The sequence below is a fragment of the Onychomys torridus genome, chromosome 14 (assembly GCF_903995425.1).
Source record: "Onychomys torridus chromosome 14, mOncTor1.1, whole genome shotgun sequence".
Classification (NCBI taxonomy): Eukaryota; Metazoa; Chordata; class Mammalia; order Rodentia; family Cricetidae; genus Onychomys; species Onychomys torridus.
In genome coordinates, this window is record NC_050456.1 from 5740891 (window position 1) to 5757105 (window position 16215).

Sequence of the window (16215 nt, forward strand, 5' to 3'; positions counted from 1 at the left end):
GAAGCCAGTAGGCAGAACCCCTCCGTGGTCTCTGCATCAGCTTCTGCCTCTGGGTTTGTGCCCTGTTTGAGTTCCTGTCCTGGCTTCCTGCAGTGATGAACACGGATGTGGGAGAATAAACCAATGAACCCTTTCCTCCCCCTTTGCTTTTGGTCATGATGTTTTGTCACAGCAACAGTAACTCTAACTAGGACAGACTGCTCTTTGGACCTCATAGCATTGACATTGTGTTTCACTTTCATTAAATTCTGAGAATTCCCTTTATAATTTCTGTTTTGATTTCTTTGACACATCATTCATCATTAAATCTCCTTGAGGTTCTGAGTATTTTATAGTTTGTCTTAGCAAAGATTTCTAATTTATCCCATTGTGACTAGGTAAAGACAAGAAACTGTTTTAATTTTCCCGAATTGGTTGGAACTTCCAATAAATGACCTATTTTAGAGGTTATGCCCTGGGTTGCTGAGAACAATGTGTATTTTACAGTGTTTGGATGGAACATTCTGTAGATGTCTGGTTAGTACATTTGAGCTATGAGGTCATTTAATAACAGCTTTTTTTTATTGGTTGATCTGTTAGTGAGTGGGGCATTGAAACCAGCCATTATTATTGTATTGAAATACATCTGTCTCTTTAAATTCAACAGTGTTTGCTGTAAGAAACTAGGAGAATTGGTGTTCAGTGCATGTCTAGGCTTGTAACGTCCTCTTAATGGATGGCTTCTTTAATTAGTATAAAGAGATCTTTTAAAAGTCTTTTTTGATTAGTTTTGATTTGGAGTCTATTTTATCATAAATAACAGCCATCCCTGCTTGCCTTCTAGTTCTATTTGCTTGGAATAACTTCTTCCCTCTTTGCAGATAAAACTATATTTGATTTTGATGGCAAGCTGTGTCTCTGAGCCAACAATTAGATAGATCATGTTTTCTTAGTCTAGTCTGCTAGGCTGTCTTCCGATTGGTCTATTAATATTCAGTTACTATTAAAAGGTGTGTTAATTTCTATCATTTTATTAGTTTTGCTTCTTTATTCTTCTATCTTTTATCCCCTTGTACAGCACCACCAATGTGTTTATCTTCATTCTCACCCCAAAATACTTTTTTTAGTATTTTCTTGTGTGTGTGTGTGTGTGTGTGTGTGTGTGTGTGTGTGTGTGTGTGAATGTGGAGGCCAGAGGCTGTGATATCAGGTATATTTTCCAGTGATTCTTTACTTTTGAGTCATGGTCTTTCATAAAAATCTGGATCCCATGGATTTCTCTAGAATATTTAGCCAGGAAGTTCCAGGGATCTGCCTGTTCCCTACCCTGTCCTTCCAACCTAGTACTGTGCTTACAGGACTGTGCCATCTCCTTAGCCCTCTGCCGTGTTCCCTGCAGGGTTGGTTTTGTGGCAATGACTTCCTTAAGTTTGTCGTTATTATGGAACATTTATTTTCCTTTCTTCTTCAACTATGACAAGTCATACTGCTGGATTGCTGGTTATAATAATCTAGTTGACAATTGTTGTCTATTGGAACTTGGGTAATTTTTATTTTCAGCTTGACATACTCTAGAGTCACTTGGGAATTCTTTATTCTCAGCAGAAGAATTGTCTTGCCAGATTGGTCTGGGAGGAATTGTTTTGATTGATGATGGATATAGGAGGGACTAACACATCATCCATGCACTCCTCTCTTTTAGAGTTCCTGTTGAGAAATTGTCTATAATTCTGATAGGTTTGCTTTTATATGTGACTTGGTTCTTCTCTTTTAGCTATATTCTCTATGTTTAGTTTGGTAATTATCTAACATGAAGATTTTTCTGTTATCTTTTTAGTGTTCTGTGACAAATGCCTCCAGAGTGTGCATGCTTACTTCTTTCTGATATTTTCTGAGATGATTTTGTTGAATATACCATTTATGTCTTTAGCCCCCTTGATTTATAAACTTTGTATGTTAATGGTATTCCACTGATCTTATATGTATAGTGTTTTTTTGTTTTTTTTTTTTTTCCTTTTTACGATTTACTCTTGGCTTTTCATTCTTTGGGCTCTTTGGGGGCCTGACATCCAGCTGCCAAAAGAATACACTGAGTCATATTCTTACTTATGAATGCCTGGCCTTAGCTTGGCTTATTTCTAGCAAGGTTTTCTTAAATTATCCTGTCTACCTTTTGCCCCTAGGCTCTTTATCTTTCTCTGTTCTATATACCTTTCTTTCCTTCTTACTCTGTGGCTGGCGAGTGGCTGAGTGGCTGGCCCCTGATGTCCTCTCTCCCTTTGTCACTCCTTGATCTTCTCTTCCCAGATTTCTCCTTCTATTTATTCTCTCTACCCGCCAATTCTTTCTCCTGCCTTGCTATTGGCCATTCAGCTCTTTATTAGACCAATCATGTGTTTTAGACAGGCAAAGTAACACAGTTTGACAGAATTAAACCAACACAACAGAAAAGAATGCAACACATCTCTGCATCATTAAACAAAGGTTCCACAGCATAAACAAATGTAACACACCTTAAAATAATACTCTACAAAATATATGTTGTGCTCAGACTTTCTTATTTTTATCTTTGTCAGTTTCTGAATTTGCCTGTCTTGTCTTCCCTTCCTGATATTTTGTCTTCCACTTATTTCATAGTGTATGTGTGTGTGAATACATGTCTGAGTGTATGTAAGTATACTTGTCTGAATAAAAGGAGGCCAGAAGAAGACACTGAGTGTTATTTCCCTCTCTCATTCTCTGCCTTACTGCCTTGAGACAGGAAGGACCTCTACCTCAGCTCACAGCTCATTTGGCTAGGTCAGCTGACAGTGAGCTGGAATCTGCATGTCTCCATTTTTCAATATCTGAGTTATCTATCTTTTTACATGGATGCTGAGGATTGAAATTTGCTCAGTATGTGCTAATACCCACTAAGTTATCACCCCAACACTTTGATATTCTCGGATGATGGTTGGTTGTTATAAGTTTATATAACAGGAAATTGCATTGTGTATGCTTGAATGAAAGCTATTGTTTTATGTCTGTACAATATGCATAATATATTGCTTTTCTCATACATGTATAAAGGCTGTAGTTTGTCCCTTTGCTCACCACCAGTTGATCTGCTATGTTTTGTTCATATACAGCATATGAGATCTAATGAGTCTTAGTGACAAGATCAAAATTACTGTATTTTCTTTAAGAAGAACTTTAACCAATCTTGTAAGTTTCTCAATAGTTTGTTAGTATTTGGTCATGGAAAATGATTCTATAGTAATTGGTAAAGTATATCCCTTTTTAATTATAAAAACGAACAGATTTCTCCGTGAGGTTTTCATACCTGAATGCATTGTGTTTAATCACACCAACCCTCTCTACTACCTTATCTCCCTCTCCTCCACACTGAACTCTTCCCTCTTAGTCCCACTTTACTCTCCCCCACATATGAGAGAACACATCTGATACTTGACATGATGATCTCTAGTTCCACCCAATTTTCCTTCTTTATGGCCAAATATCCCATTGTGAATGGACCATACTTTATCCATTCTTCTCTTAGACAGCTAGGCTGATTCTGTGTCTATAAGACTATGAATATTGCCTTGATAAACAGGGTATGCACATTATCTCTATTCTAATCTGAACTAATTTCCTCAGGTATATTATGCACAGGAGTAATCTAGCTTTGTCATCTGGTAATTTGCTTTTTAATTTTCGAGAAAACTGCTGCAGTGAGTCCTATAGAGCTATCCTAATTTAAATTCCCACCACAAGCATACAAGGATTCTTCCCCCTGCATTTTTGCCAACATTTGCTCTTGTAAAACTTCTGTCCTTTTGGATGGCTTGCTCTATAGCCCACTTGTTCCTCATTCCACAAGCCCCAAACCTGACATAGCCTAGCATAATGGAACTTAATGGTTAACACTGCAGACACAGAGGTAATGTACTCCATTGCAAAGAGTTTATAAAATCTAACCAGCCCACAACAACTTATGGAAGACCAAAAGCCATGGTTTTATAGAGGCAGTTTCCCCTGATGCTCTGCTGTCTGTGGTGCTCTCTACCTGCTGAGTGCTCTGCTGTCTGTGGTCTTGCTATTGGGCTTCATGGGCACTATTCTCTCCAGGATCTGTAACAAAATCCTTCTGTTAGTTCATAAGCTGTAGTTGGAAGTTTTTCCCCAGTCCCACCAAGCCCCCACAATCCCATGGCCCGCTTATAAAATAAATCACTCAGAAGTTTATGTTATTTATAACTGCTCGGCCATTATCTCAGGCTTATCACTGACTAGCTCTTACACTTAAATTAAGCCATAATTCTTTCCTATGTTTAGCCACATGGCTTGGTACCTTTTCTCAGTTCTGCCTTGTCATCTTGCTTCCTCTGTGTCTGGCTGGCGACTCCTGACTCAGCCTTCCTCTTCCCAGCATTCTCCTTGTCTGCTTGCCCTACCTATACTTCCTGCCTGGCTACTGGCCAATTAGTATTTTATTAAACCAGTATACAAAAGTATTATCCCACAGCAGATGAGCCTTCTCGAGTGTCTTATGTGAGCAAACTATAACACTTCCAAACACCTAACACCCTAGCAAAGATCTCTCAGCTAGAGTCAGTCTCTCCCGACCCCACATTTCCCTCTCCATGTCTCTCAGTCTCTCCTTCCCTTGCTCCCCCACCTCTGTTTTTGGAAAGAAAACCTTCAAGCATTGCAATACAAATATTTACACTACAATGTTTTCTTTTCATCTCAGGGTCAAGAGTTCGATAAACTTCAGTTAGCACAGAAGCTGTCCTTTAGCCACAATGAAAGCAACAAAAGAAAATGCTTTAGAATATTAGACAAAAGAGGGCAAGAGCAGAGAATTTATTTTTGTATGCTTTTAATTGGCAAAATGGATAAAAATAATGAGATTTAATATTATAACTGGGTAATTTCAATGCTCAACATGTTTTATGAATCTAATTTAGCTATTGATGGGTGAAGATTGATAATATACATGGTCAAATAATTCCATATACTTTGTCATATTCAATCAGCAATTCATTCAGTAAGTATTAGGCATTCCTGGAGCTGGGCATACAACCCAAACCAAAAGCAAAGCTAGGCTTTGCTCTCATGAATTTTACATTCCAGATTCCTGAATACAATAGTGCTTGACACCCCATTGTATTTCATGAACACTTTCCAAATAATGGCAAGATGCGCAGCAGGCCTGGAATTTCTCAACACTGGTTGCCCTTCTAAATAAACAAAGGATTTATGGCTGCCTTGCCATTGGCCGTGCAGTCTTACACAAGTTACTCAGCATTTGTATTTCCCCTGTCAAGGAATATGACCACTAGGGTTTTTCTTGTTAACGTGAGATGTGTGTTGATTATTCAGCAGTTACTGTGATGGCTGTCATTCTCTGGTCACAACAAAAACGCACTTGCTCAACAGGATCGCCTTTGCAACCTTGAAAACATTCTACAGCTCTTGGCTGCACACTAGACCAATCAAATCCCAAATTCTGAGCATGGAACACAGGGTTCAGAGACACTCTTCAGTGGTTCCAACGTGCAGGCAGGCCTGGGAATCAGTCTGGATTCTAGACTTTTCCTATCCCACTCACCTGACTGCTTGGTAGAAAACAGTGCACATCATATAACCGAGGTACACACAACTGGGCTTTGTACTGTAACTTGAATACAGATCTTGCCCACTTATCTAGAATGGGGACAATGACTGTGTAGTGCACAACTGCGTGTGTGTGAGACCATAACTTGTGTAAGGACTGCTACCGCAGCCTCAGCTTGGCCTGCCCGGAGGGAGAGAGGGAAGAGCAGGAAGAGCGCTCGCTGCCTGGGGCGCTGGGCCCGAGCAGGGAAGACAGACTCGCCGCTCCCGCGGGGATCAGCCCCCCTGGGCCCACCTTCCCCTTCTCGGCGCCGCTCCTCGCCCACCCCGACCCGCGATCGGGGCCCAGGACTGGTGTTGTCGCCCCCCTCTCGGTTCCCGCCTGCACCGAGGGGTTCAGAGCTCTATTCGAGTCATGGAGCTCGGGCCGCACAGCAGGCCCGCTGAGCCGGGGCGTTGCGTGAGCGGCTCGCCCAGCGCGGGCTCAGTGTTCGCGGCGTCCCTGCTGTCTGCCGCCGGGGCCACGCCCGGGAGTCGGCCCGCAGCCGTGGCCGCCGTGCTGCCGGCCGGGGGCTGCGGGGAGAGGATGGGCGTCCGCACCCCGAAGCAGTTCTGCCGGGTTCTGGAGAGGCCGCTCATCAGCTACACCTTGCAGGCCCTGGAGAGGTAAGTGGCGCGGCCACCCGCTGCCCGGAACCCGGGCCCACCCCAGCAGGCGAGGCGGGGGCCGGGCTCGGGGTGCTGACCACGCGGCGCCCAGGGCCCCAGGACTTGGTTCCTGCCTGTGCTGGCCCCGCGGGGCAGCAGGAAGAGCGCCTCTAGCAGTGCCTGGTGCGCGCTGCCACCGCGCGTGCGCGCGCCCCAGTGCCCTGGACGCACCTCCTGTTCCCTGGGCAGGCACGTTTTTTTTTGTTTTTTGTTTTTTCTTCTGGGAGATCGGCCTGGACTAATACCAGGCAGTAGAGAGAAGGGCAGGGTTAATTCCAGTCTTTCAAAAGCGGGGAGGAATTGGAGGGTGAGCCTCCCTAGAAAAGAGACTGAAGTTATTAGTTCCAGAAACAGTGGGCAGTGTCAGGAAGGCCCCGAAGACTCGCTGAGAGACCAAGGGACCTGTTACTTGTGTTGTGTTGTGATGGAGCTGAGGAGAGACTGGAAGGGTAGGAGTCCACATCATTATAAAGGTCTCCAGTTCTGCAGGGTCTTTACTTTTGAAGGCAGATGGAGACCTATGTGAGGCCTTAAATCCGGAAGCGGTTACATTTCAAGATAGAGGGCATTGTTTAGCATCAGTAACCTTTACAGGAGGCTTTGATAGAAATCACTGTCCTTGGCATTTTGTGCCAGAGAGCAACTCCCTCTCCCGTCTCCAACACACACCAGAAAGCCAAAGGGACAAAGGAATTGCTCATAAGATTATTTTACTTTCTGATTATTGGCATTTGGAAAATGGAAGTGCAAGGGGCCGCAATCATCCTTGATTAATGTAATCAGGTCAGTGGTTAGACCTTAAACTCAGTCAGACCTGGAAACAATTCCAGTTACCACCCCTGTCTGTGACTCTTAATCCTCTGTATAATACGGAGACTGCTTCGTACAGTCAATACTACACACCTACAGAGTTCTAGCACCACAGACATGCTGGCACCACTGCATCCATGCCGGCCCCGGGATGGTTTGCGGTATCTCTGCCGGCCACGGGATGGCAGGGATGGACACTGGCAGAAGAATCTTTGACTGCTTGGTAGTTATATGAAGGAAGTTGTAGATTTTTTTTTTTTCATTTACCATCTCTTTACACGGGAAATGCTTCATATTAATTAATTGGCTTTTTTACATGTACTGTAGTAGCCTGAGATAGGTGAACACTAAAAATTAAATCTTTTAATGTAAAAGAATGTTTGGAAAATATTATGGAATATACTATAAAATATAAATAATATAAAATATTATGGAAAATAGAGCAAAAGAACACTTGTTTTCCATTTTGCTTAATTGATTACAGCAATTTGAAATCCTAATAACTTACTAGGGAAATTGGGCTAAATTATAACAGGTTATAACTCAGGGAACTTTGATTACTTTTTCATTTGATTGACAAGGAACTGAGATCAGGAGTCTTAGTCCCTCATGTGACTATTGCTTTGTGACATGAGTTTTTATGGAGAAATTTTGTTTCAAGAAGTCATGTGACCAAAGTATTATTGTCAGGGACATTAAGTTCTGATAGGAGGCTCAACTCAGTATCCAAATTTTGCTGTTTAGAAAAATGTTCTTCCTGGATCTGAAGTTGGAAATTGTGTTGTTCCCCCACAGTCACTGAATGGGGAGTGCATGGAATCGACAGTTCAGCAGTTCCGACAATGGAGTGACCCCATTTGCAATGGGGCTGGTTGACACTCCACAGAAGGATCAGTGGTTGGCACAGTGTGGAGTCTGAGAGGCAGGGTGATGTTCTCTTCATCTATGTTTTGCATAAGGGGGTTACAGGATGAAGCTGACAGTTTGATGAACTTTAGCTCAGGGCTGGGGCCGGTTTCTTTTACTCTGCTATGTACCAGCTTTACCAATACCTGGAGATGTTTACGATTTTGGCAGGGCCCACGTAGCTGGGAAAAACCTGCAGCTGGCTGACTCACAAAGGGGTCAAGGCTTGTTTTTTTTTTTTTTTTTTTGTTGTCATTGTTGTTAAGATTCAAAATGTTGGGTTGGTGACTGGGGGACCATAGAAATAAAATTTCTTACCAGTGATCTGATTTCCTGGTTTCAAATATTTGGGGAGAGAAAAGGAGAAGTGTTGGTTAGTGTGGAAGAGCTTTGAAAAAGGACAAGGTTATAGCTACCCAAGACCAAACAGGTGGCATGGGCCTCAGCCATGCTGGTTGGCTATGTGGGACTGGCTGCCCCGGCAGGCCTGCTGTGACCTCACTTGCCCTAAAGCTCCTGTGGTTTCTTAAGCCCCCTTAGGTGGAAGACCCTTCTTAAGAGACCTCATACCTTGGATATGGTTCATGTTTATCACAGCATTATAATTTGACCTCTGATATCAATCACACACAATTGTTCTGGTCTATAATGTTGGTTTAAACCACTGCAAATTCTTCAGAGCATGTCAGATGAGAATTCCTTGAGTGTTTCTCTAAAAGAGCAATATTGATCATATGAGTTAAACTGAGATCATAGAATGGGAGAGACAAGATGTAAGAATTGTTTAGGAGGTAGTATTGATCCCAGCGATTAGTGATTCAGAAACAGAAAGGTGCTTAATACGCTCTTAGTTGAATGGTAAAATAGATCAATGTGATGAAGTCAGAAGGTTGTGTCCAAGTGAAGGGAAGTAGTAAGGCTGTCCTATTTCGTACAGGTTGCGTGATTAGAGCTCTGCCTTGCCTTGCCTTTGAGACTCCTTCAAAACCAGGCCAAGACCAGTGGCTCCAAGGCTCATAGAGCTGAGCTGCATCTAGAGGACTTGCTGTTGCTCAGGAATTAGCATCCAGTCTACCTCACTACCTCAGTATTTTATCCTAAATCATCAAAATGGGCACGAAGAGGTGGGACTCTGTAGACAGTGGCTACAGTGCAGCTCCGAGTCACGTTTCCATAAAGGCAATCACGTTAGAGAGCGGCAGCTGCCACTGTCCCTTTAAGGTGGGATTTCTACAGCCTGGATGAGAGTGTTTTGTAGGTGTTAACAAGGCTTGATTTCCCCCAGGTTTTTAAATAAGAAATTTGTGTACATGTTCTATTCCCAACCGGCTTTATTAAACCACCTGAGCAGAGTAAGCTTGTAACATTTGTTATTCCAAGAAAATAACTTCTGAGATATTATATTTCCTCCTCAAAATGTCTGTAGGTGTTATAGAGCTTGGGGCTAGGTTTATATTTGTTATGGAATGTGCTAGGAAGGAAATAATCATGCAGATTTGATGGAATTGTGCTGCCGGGGTTTGGTGTAGACTTGTTTTCAGCTCAGAGGTAGACCAGATGCTTCTATTCAGTGAGTATTTATTCAGCACACACTGTGTGAGGTACTTAAGGTCTTTTATAGTCTCATGATTTTGCCTTATTAAAAGTCTTTTACAGAATTAAAAATTAATTCTATAATTTGAAAAGAATGTGAATAAATCCTTTGAAATATAAACAGTACTGACAAAAGCTTGCAGGTCCTGGTTGTTGAACAAAATAGCGTAGTAAGCTTACTACTTCTTGAGTAATGTTTCTAAACTATCACTTTTTTGAGGGACTTTTTCCTATTTCGTGCTATAATTCTGTTCTCATTTCTATTTAACCTAATCAATGATATGAGATTTAACTTAATGGAAAGTCTCATGATATATAGCAATTCCTGAAATGCATGCTTTGAAAAAAGTATGCAATGGAAAGAAACAAAGGTAAACCGCTTATGAACTAAGTTAATCTCTTGCCACTGATGTAGGTGAATATTTATTATAATTCCTTCTGTATTAAAGAGAAGTTAACATGGGACCACATTATGTAATTAGACAGGGTTTCTCTTTGTAGCCCTGGCTGTCCTGGAACTCTCTTTATAGACCAGACTAGCCTCAAACTCATGTAGCTTATCCTGCCTTAGTCACTGAGAGCTGTGACTAAAGACGTGCACTATCTCACCCTGGCTTAATAATTTCTTAAAAGCATTTTTACCTAATTATTCAAGCGTCGTCTGTGTTCAGTTCGCAAATATTTATTAACGTGGTGTGTGGTAGTAACGCATAGGTGAGGGCCTGGGCCAGATGCCTGTTGACATTTGTTCAATGTCCCAGTAAGCACATGGATAAAGGGACACTTTTCTTTGTTGGAGTCACTAGAAATTACAAGAAAGTGACTGTTTTACTGTAAAAGCAGCAAAGCCACATGTTTCAGCCTGGTAACAATAATGAAGTGTTAGATGCAGAATGGTCCAGAATGACCTTTTCCTCCCTTAGATGTCACGACTTCCTCTGAGACAGTGTTGGTGCATTTATATAGGTTAATGGCTTAAGCTCCACAGCCAGTTCGAGTTAGCCCAGGCTCTTTATTTTCTATTGGTGTGGTTATGGGCAGGTCATTTTCTCTGTGTCCTCAAAAGTAAAATCAAGACTGTAGCAATTTATCCCAAAGAGCTGGGTATTGAGATAGTGCATGTAAAATTCTAAACACAATCCACAGAAGCTAGCAAAGATTCCACATTTTCAGCTGTTTCTGTAACTAATATTGAAAGTAAAATATTTGCCAAGTTCTGGGATGTATAGTCTTTCTGAGAGCAGAGAGAATATTTCAGACTGCAGCATGGTCTTACTAATCTTCGGGGATGAGTCCTTTGGAAATGGAAGGTAAGGAGGTTGCACCCAGCTTTGTAGTCAAAGGAGGTTTCCTGGATTGGGCTTGTGTCCGCAGCTGGAGGGCAAGGAGGGCTCAGATTTGGGTTAGTTTGATGGGAGAGTGGGAGGGCAGTATGGAAAAACAAGAACAACCCAGGAGGTGCTTGTAAGGGGATGTGTTCCCCTCTCTCTTGGTTTTCTCATCACTGTGAGAGGATCAGCTTAAGCAGGGAGAAGCTATACTTTGCAGAGGATATCCCTGTTACAGCAGGGAAGGCAGTGGAAGTGGGTCAGTAGGGCTAACCTGGAAGCCGAGAACGTAGGCTGCTCGCTGGCTTGGTTTTAACCTTCAAAAGCCTGGTGACCCACTAATGCTAGCCATGCCTCTTGCCCTAAAGGTTCCATGATATCTTTAAGTAGCCTATCAGCTGAGGACCAAATGTTCAAATACATAAGCCCGTGGGTACATTTCAACTCAGACCCTGTTACTCTCCCTTCAGGAAGCAGCTAGGCAGGAAAGTGAGAGGGTTGTGGTAGAGGGGAGGCCTGTGTGTTACGGGCCTGGAGGAGGCAGTAAGGTCTACAGAGGCCTGGGCCAGAGCCAGTAGCATGGCCCCAGGGTTTGACCATGAGAGGGATCATCCAGAAGTAGCAAGAACAGACTGTGTTGGGATAAGATGAGGAGAGAGTTAAGAACCCCATTAAGTATTGGACAGAAGAGATTACAAGGAAGAATGATGGATCACAGCTGTGGGAGTTGAGCCAAAACCTTTCAGAACTCCACAGTGAGGCAGGACTGAAGGGTGGTGATTTGCCAGTTGCTAGAATCTTTGTGAACAGCGTAATTTTCACACTCCTAGGATAGGGTAAGTTATCTAGAGTTGTCAAGAATGAGATTGATGTGGGGGATGGGCTAAGCAAACCAAGAAACAATTTACAAGTGACCTCATTGGGGAGTCTTTATCATCACTTATAAAGACTACAGATTGCTCATGGACATCCTGTTATTGTGTCATTTTGTCATTGAAGTCATTTTGAAATGTTTGGTAAAATGTAAAAGTAATTGAGTACCTCTTACTTAGGATCTAAAGTTCAAGTCAAGGAAACCAGTCCACAAGTGTTCTAAGATGTTACACTGGGCAGTTTATTCATCCAATAAACACTCGGATAAGAGTTTTGTATAAAGCAAGACAGATATGTGTTGCCATGGGGCCTATACTCCAGAAGATGAATTCCATAAAACAAAACAAAACAAAACAAAAAACACCAAAAAAGGAATATTGTGTTGCCAATAAAAAATGGCATCTTCCTATCTTTATTCATTTTGAATAAAACAGAAATACAGAGGTATATATTTCTATACTATGAAAGATTATATGAATCTATCACATAAATTATAGATGTATATTATATTAATTGCCATATAAATGTCTTCTGAAAAGTACCTCTCTCAGAGACGGTGTGGGGGTATTACATGACTATCATACAAGTTAGAAAACATGTTAAGTGCTTTTCTTGTTGTCTGTGATTTTGATACTTGGTGAATTCCCAGGACTTAACTATTCTAGCATGAATATATAGGATTTTGTTGGCTTATACTTCTATTTAATTTTTCTTATTTTAAATTTTATATAGTTGGCATATAAAATTTTAGAAAATGTAAGTGACTTTTACTCAGAATTGGTTTGGGCCCCTTGGAACATGTAGGTCCCCAGTGTCACTTACTGACTAGCACTAGTGTCTATAAGCCTGTCAACTTTCTGATCCAGAGCCAGTCAGTATGGACTGTGTTCAGTCTGGGGGAGAAGTGTGAGGCCAGTCAGTATGGACTGTGTTCAGTCTGGGGGAGAAGTGTGAGGTCAGTCATTCAGTCTGGGGGAGAAGTGTGAGGCCAGTCAGTATGGACTGTGTTCAGTCTGGGGGAGAAGTGTGAGGCCAGTCAGTATGGACTGTGTTCAGTCTGGGAGGAGCTGTGTGAGGCCAGTCAGTATGGACTGTGTTCAGTCTCGGGGGAGCTGTGTGAGGGCCACTGTGTGAGGGCTATCTGTGTGGATTGTGTTCAGTCTGGGGGAGGGCTGTGTGAGGACAGATCCTTAATTTTCACAGTGGAGTGGTTGGTTGCAGCTCATGGTTTATCTTGAGATAGTCAGCTTATAGAACTCAGTAGTGTTGAGTTCTCCCACTGTGGGAGAAAATAGTAGGAAACATATAAATGTAAAAGCATGTTCTTTTGTGTATTTTCTCAGATAATTTACTGATATACTATTTGTTCAAATTCAATTGAAGGAAAAAAATCTAATGTATCTAATATGTAGGATAGCATTCTTTATGTACCATGCCATGTAAGACACATAGAATGTGAAAAATCACCTCCATTGATAGTGTGAAATGCTTACTGTTTCCAGATCTAATCAAAACATATGGCAACTAAGCCTTCAGGAATAATCTCCCAATGCAGATAGACTGGTAGCTTATTTATACTGGAATGCAGTTTTCATTTAGGAGCTTTAGAGTCCACGTCTATTAAATGCACACATGCTGTCTTTGTAGAGTATGCTGGATAAAGGACATTGTTGTGGCAGTGACAGGGGAGAACATGGAAGCAATGAGGAACATCATCCAGAGGTATGGGCACAAGCGCATCTCACTAGCTGAGGCCGGAGCCACACGCCACAGGTCGATTTTCAATGGACTGAAAGCCCTGGCAGAGGATCAGCCAGACTGCAAACTCACTAAGCCAGAAGTGGTGATTATCCATGATGCTGTGAGACCTTTTGTGGAGGAAGATATTCTCCTGAGAGTTGTCATGGCAGCTAAGGAGCATGGGGTGAGTGTTTGACACTGAGGATGGGTAAGGGACAAACACTGTGGTATGGTTAATTTGTTGACTTTTTGATAGAAATGTGTTTAACTGTCTCTAACTAGCTACATAAGCTGAAGACATTACTCTAAGGCTGTCATCACACTGTAGGCTGTGAGACTTGAACTTTTTTTGGTATATCATATGAGCTATTTGGAGGATTCACTGATGTTGCCATTAGAATGTATGCCTGTTTCACTCCTTCAGTCCTCCCTTATCGCCTTGCAGTTGCTTTTCTTCTTTTCTTCATGCTGTTCTGCTCCGACATGTGTATCTGTTTCCATGTATGCACATACTACTGGCTAGATTCTACATATGAGAGAATATGCGGTTTATTTCTTCTTGACATTGTAGGTAATGGACATGAGTTGTGAGGGAGGATATAAAGCTAACTTTTTCTAGTACTAATTCTGTCTGAATTCTTTGTTTTTGGTGGTAGATGAGCATATCAAATATATTCAATACTGAAGATGTGAAATTTAATATACTGTTTCACAATTTCTATTTCAATGCCAGTTCTAAATGTATATAATTTCATTAAGTTGTATAGACTTTAGGTCTGTTTAATTTTGGTGTGTGATGTTTTCATTTATTTGAAAGTTCTTTCTAATAAAGTTTATAAATATATATACACAAATGGAACTCTAATGAGTTAAATTCATAGCAGTTGTATTTCCAAAATGCATAGAAATATGGTAAAAGTGCAGTATATACACAATTAACAAAGACCTGGCCCACTGAACTTGTTTTCGTACCTTGACTCTTCCAGAAATGGCTTGTGTTCTATGGTAAATAGCACATGACCTTTGCATTGCTCCCAGTGAGTCATTTGAAGAAGACAAGATTGCTTTCCTTTATGTGTCAGCAGATCAACACTGGCTGGAAAAAGGCCTATTGCCATGTGTAGAGCATGGTCACTTTTTTCTGTTCTTACCAGGTAGACGTCTGTAAATATGAGCACAGATACAAAACAAGTTTGCATTTTACACTTGAGACAGAGGAAAAAAAATACTGTGTGACACTATTCGTGGGGAGACATGAACAAATGTCTACTCATTCCAGATGGGGACCAATGACAGATTAAAGTGAGGATACCACTAAAGTCCAACTTGATGAGTCAAGGAGTTTAATTGGGGATATTTATAAGAATGTGGGTGAGTAGACTCACAGGTGCAGAAATGACTTAAAGACAGTTTGCATCACTGAAAGCTGGCCCCAGCCTGAGTGATGCTCAGATGCGCTGAAAATCCTGCACAGCCTGCAGGCAGCTCTGCAGGTTGGAGAAAGGCCTTTCTCCAGGTAGCTGATTTGGTCTCAGTCTCTTCTAGGCAGTTCGGCTGGTCTCTTCTGGTAGTTTGACTGAACTGTTTCTTCAAAGCCGCTTGGCTGAGCTCTCTTTCCTAGGCAGCTCCACTTGTCTGAGAGTCTTTCTAGGTGGCAGGCTGTTCTGTCTCTTCCAGGGGCCACTCAGTTCTTACTGCTTTTATAACCTTGGGGAGGGATAAGCCTAGCCAGAGTCACTAGTCAGTTTCAGAGACTTCTGAAGCCTCTAAGTCGTTTACTTCCTGAGCTTAATGCACTTCCCCCAAAGCTGGAGGTTTGTCTCTGAGGAAACTGCTACACAACATACAGAGTTAGGGTCTGAGAGAATCTCATAAAGAACTGCTGTGGGGTGTCTTTCTGTACACTGTGAATATGTGTTGCTTTCTTTGGTTGATAAATGAATCTGTTTAGCCAATGGTGAGGCAGAATAAGGTTCTGCCATATGTTTGAACTGGAGAGAGAGAGGAAGAAAGGAGAGTGGGATAGACACTGTGAGCCACAGCCAGGAGAAGCAAGATGTGAAAGTACCGGTAAGCCACGAAGCCACGTGGCAATGTATAGATTAATAGAAACGGGCTGAGTTAAGTTCTAAGAGCTAGCTAGCAAGAAGCCTGAACCAATAGGCAATACAGTTTGTAAATAATATAAGCCTCTGTGTGTTTACTTGGGACCAAGCAGCTAAGGGATGCAGGTGGAGAGATTTGTCCCAACCGCTGGGCCAGGTAGGACCAGAGAAACTTCTGGCTACAAAAGACCACCAGTCATGTTTGGAATCAGCAAGAGAGTTTAATAAAAAATTCCAGCATGTTGGGGTCAAACCATCTGACAAATGGTGATCCTGAGAGAAGCTGAGGTTCCTTTTCAGCACGATTAGAGGAATTCCAGCTGTGGTTAAGTGTAGTTTGAAGTGATTGGGTGTAGACCCTTACTAGTATAGGAACCATTTTATGATTGGTTGTGACATCTGGTCAGCAGCTATGGTTGCAGTGTCAGGGGTCTGTCTGTCTGCTGTGTCAGGGTTCTGTTTGACTACAAATAGCAAGAACAGTTCCTGCTTGTGGCAGGGTAGAACCCTGATTGGTAACCAGACAAGACGTATTTCCTGAGGGTCTGATTGAAGCCAACCATGAGTCAACT

At 42.0% G+C, this 16215-nt stretch overlaps 1 protein-coding gene across 6 annotated transcripts in view; it reads left to right on the forward strand.

Moving 5' to 3' along the window:
- Window positions 1-5649: 5649 nt before the first annotated feature.
- Crppa (CDP-L-ribitol pyrophosphorylase A) overlaps window positions 5650-16215 on the forward strand; it is a 295404-nt gene continuing 284838 nt past the window's right edge. For all 6 annotated transcript variants that reach the window (XM_036206639.1, XM_036206644.1, XM_036206645.1 and 3 more), the window contains exons 1-2: window positions 5650-6246; window positions 13446-13722. In XM_036206639.1, coding sequence (XP_036062532.1) covers window positions 5996-6246; window positions 13446-13722 — 528 coding nt within the window. In that variant the 5' untranslated portion in view covers window positions 5650-5995. The remainder of the gene's footprint in view (window positions 6247-13445; window positions 13723-16215) is intronic.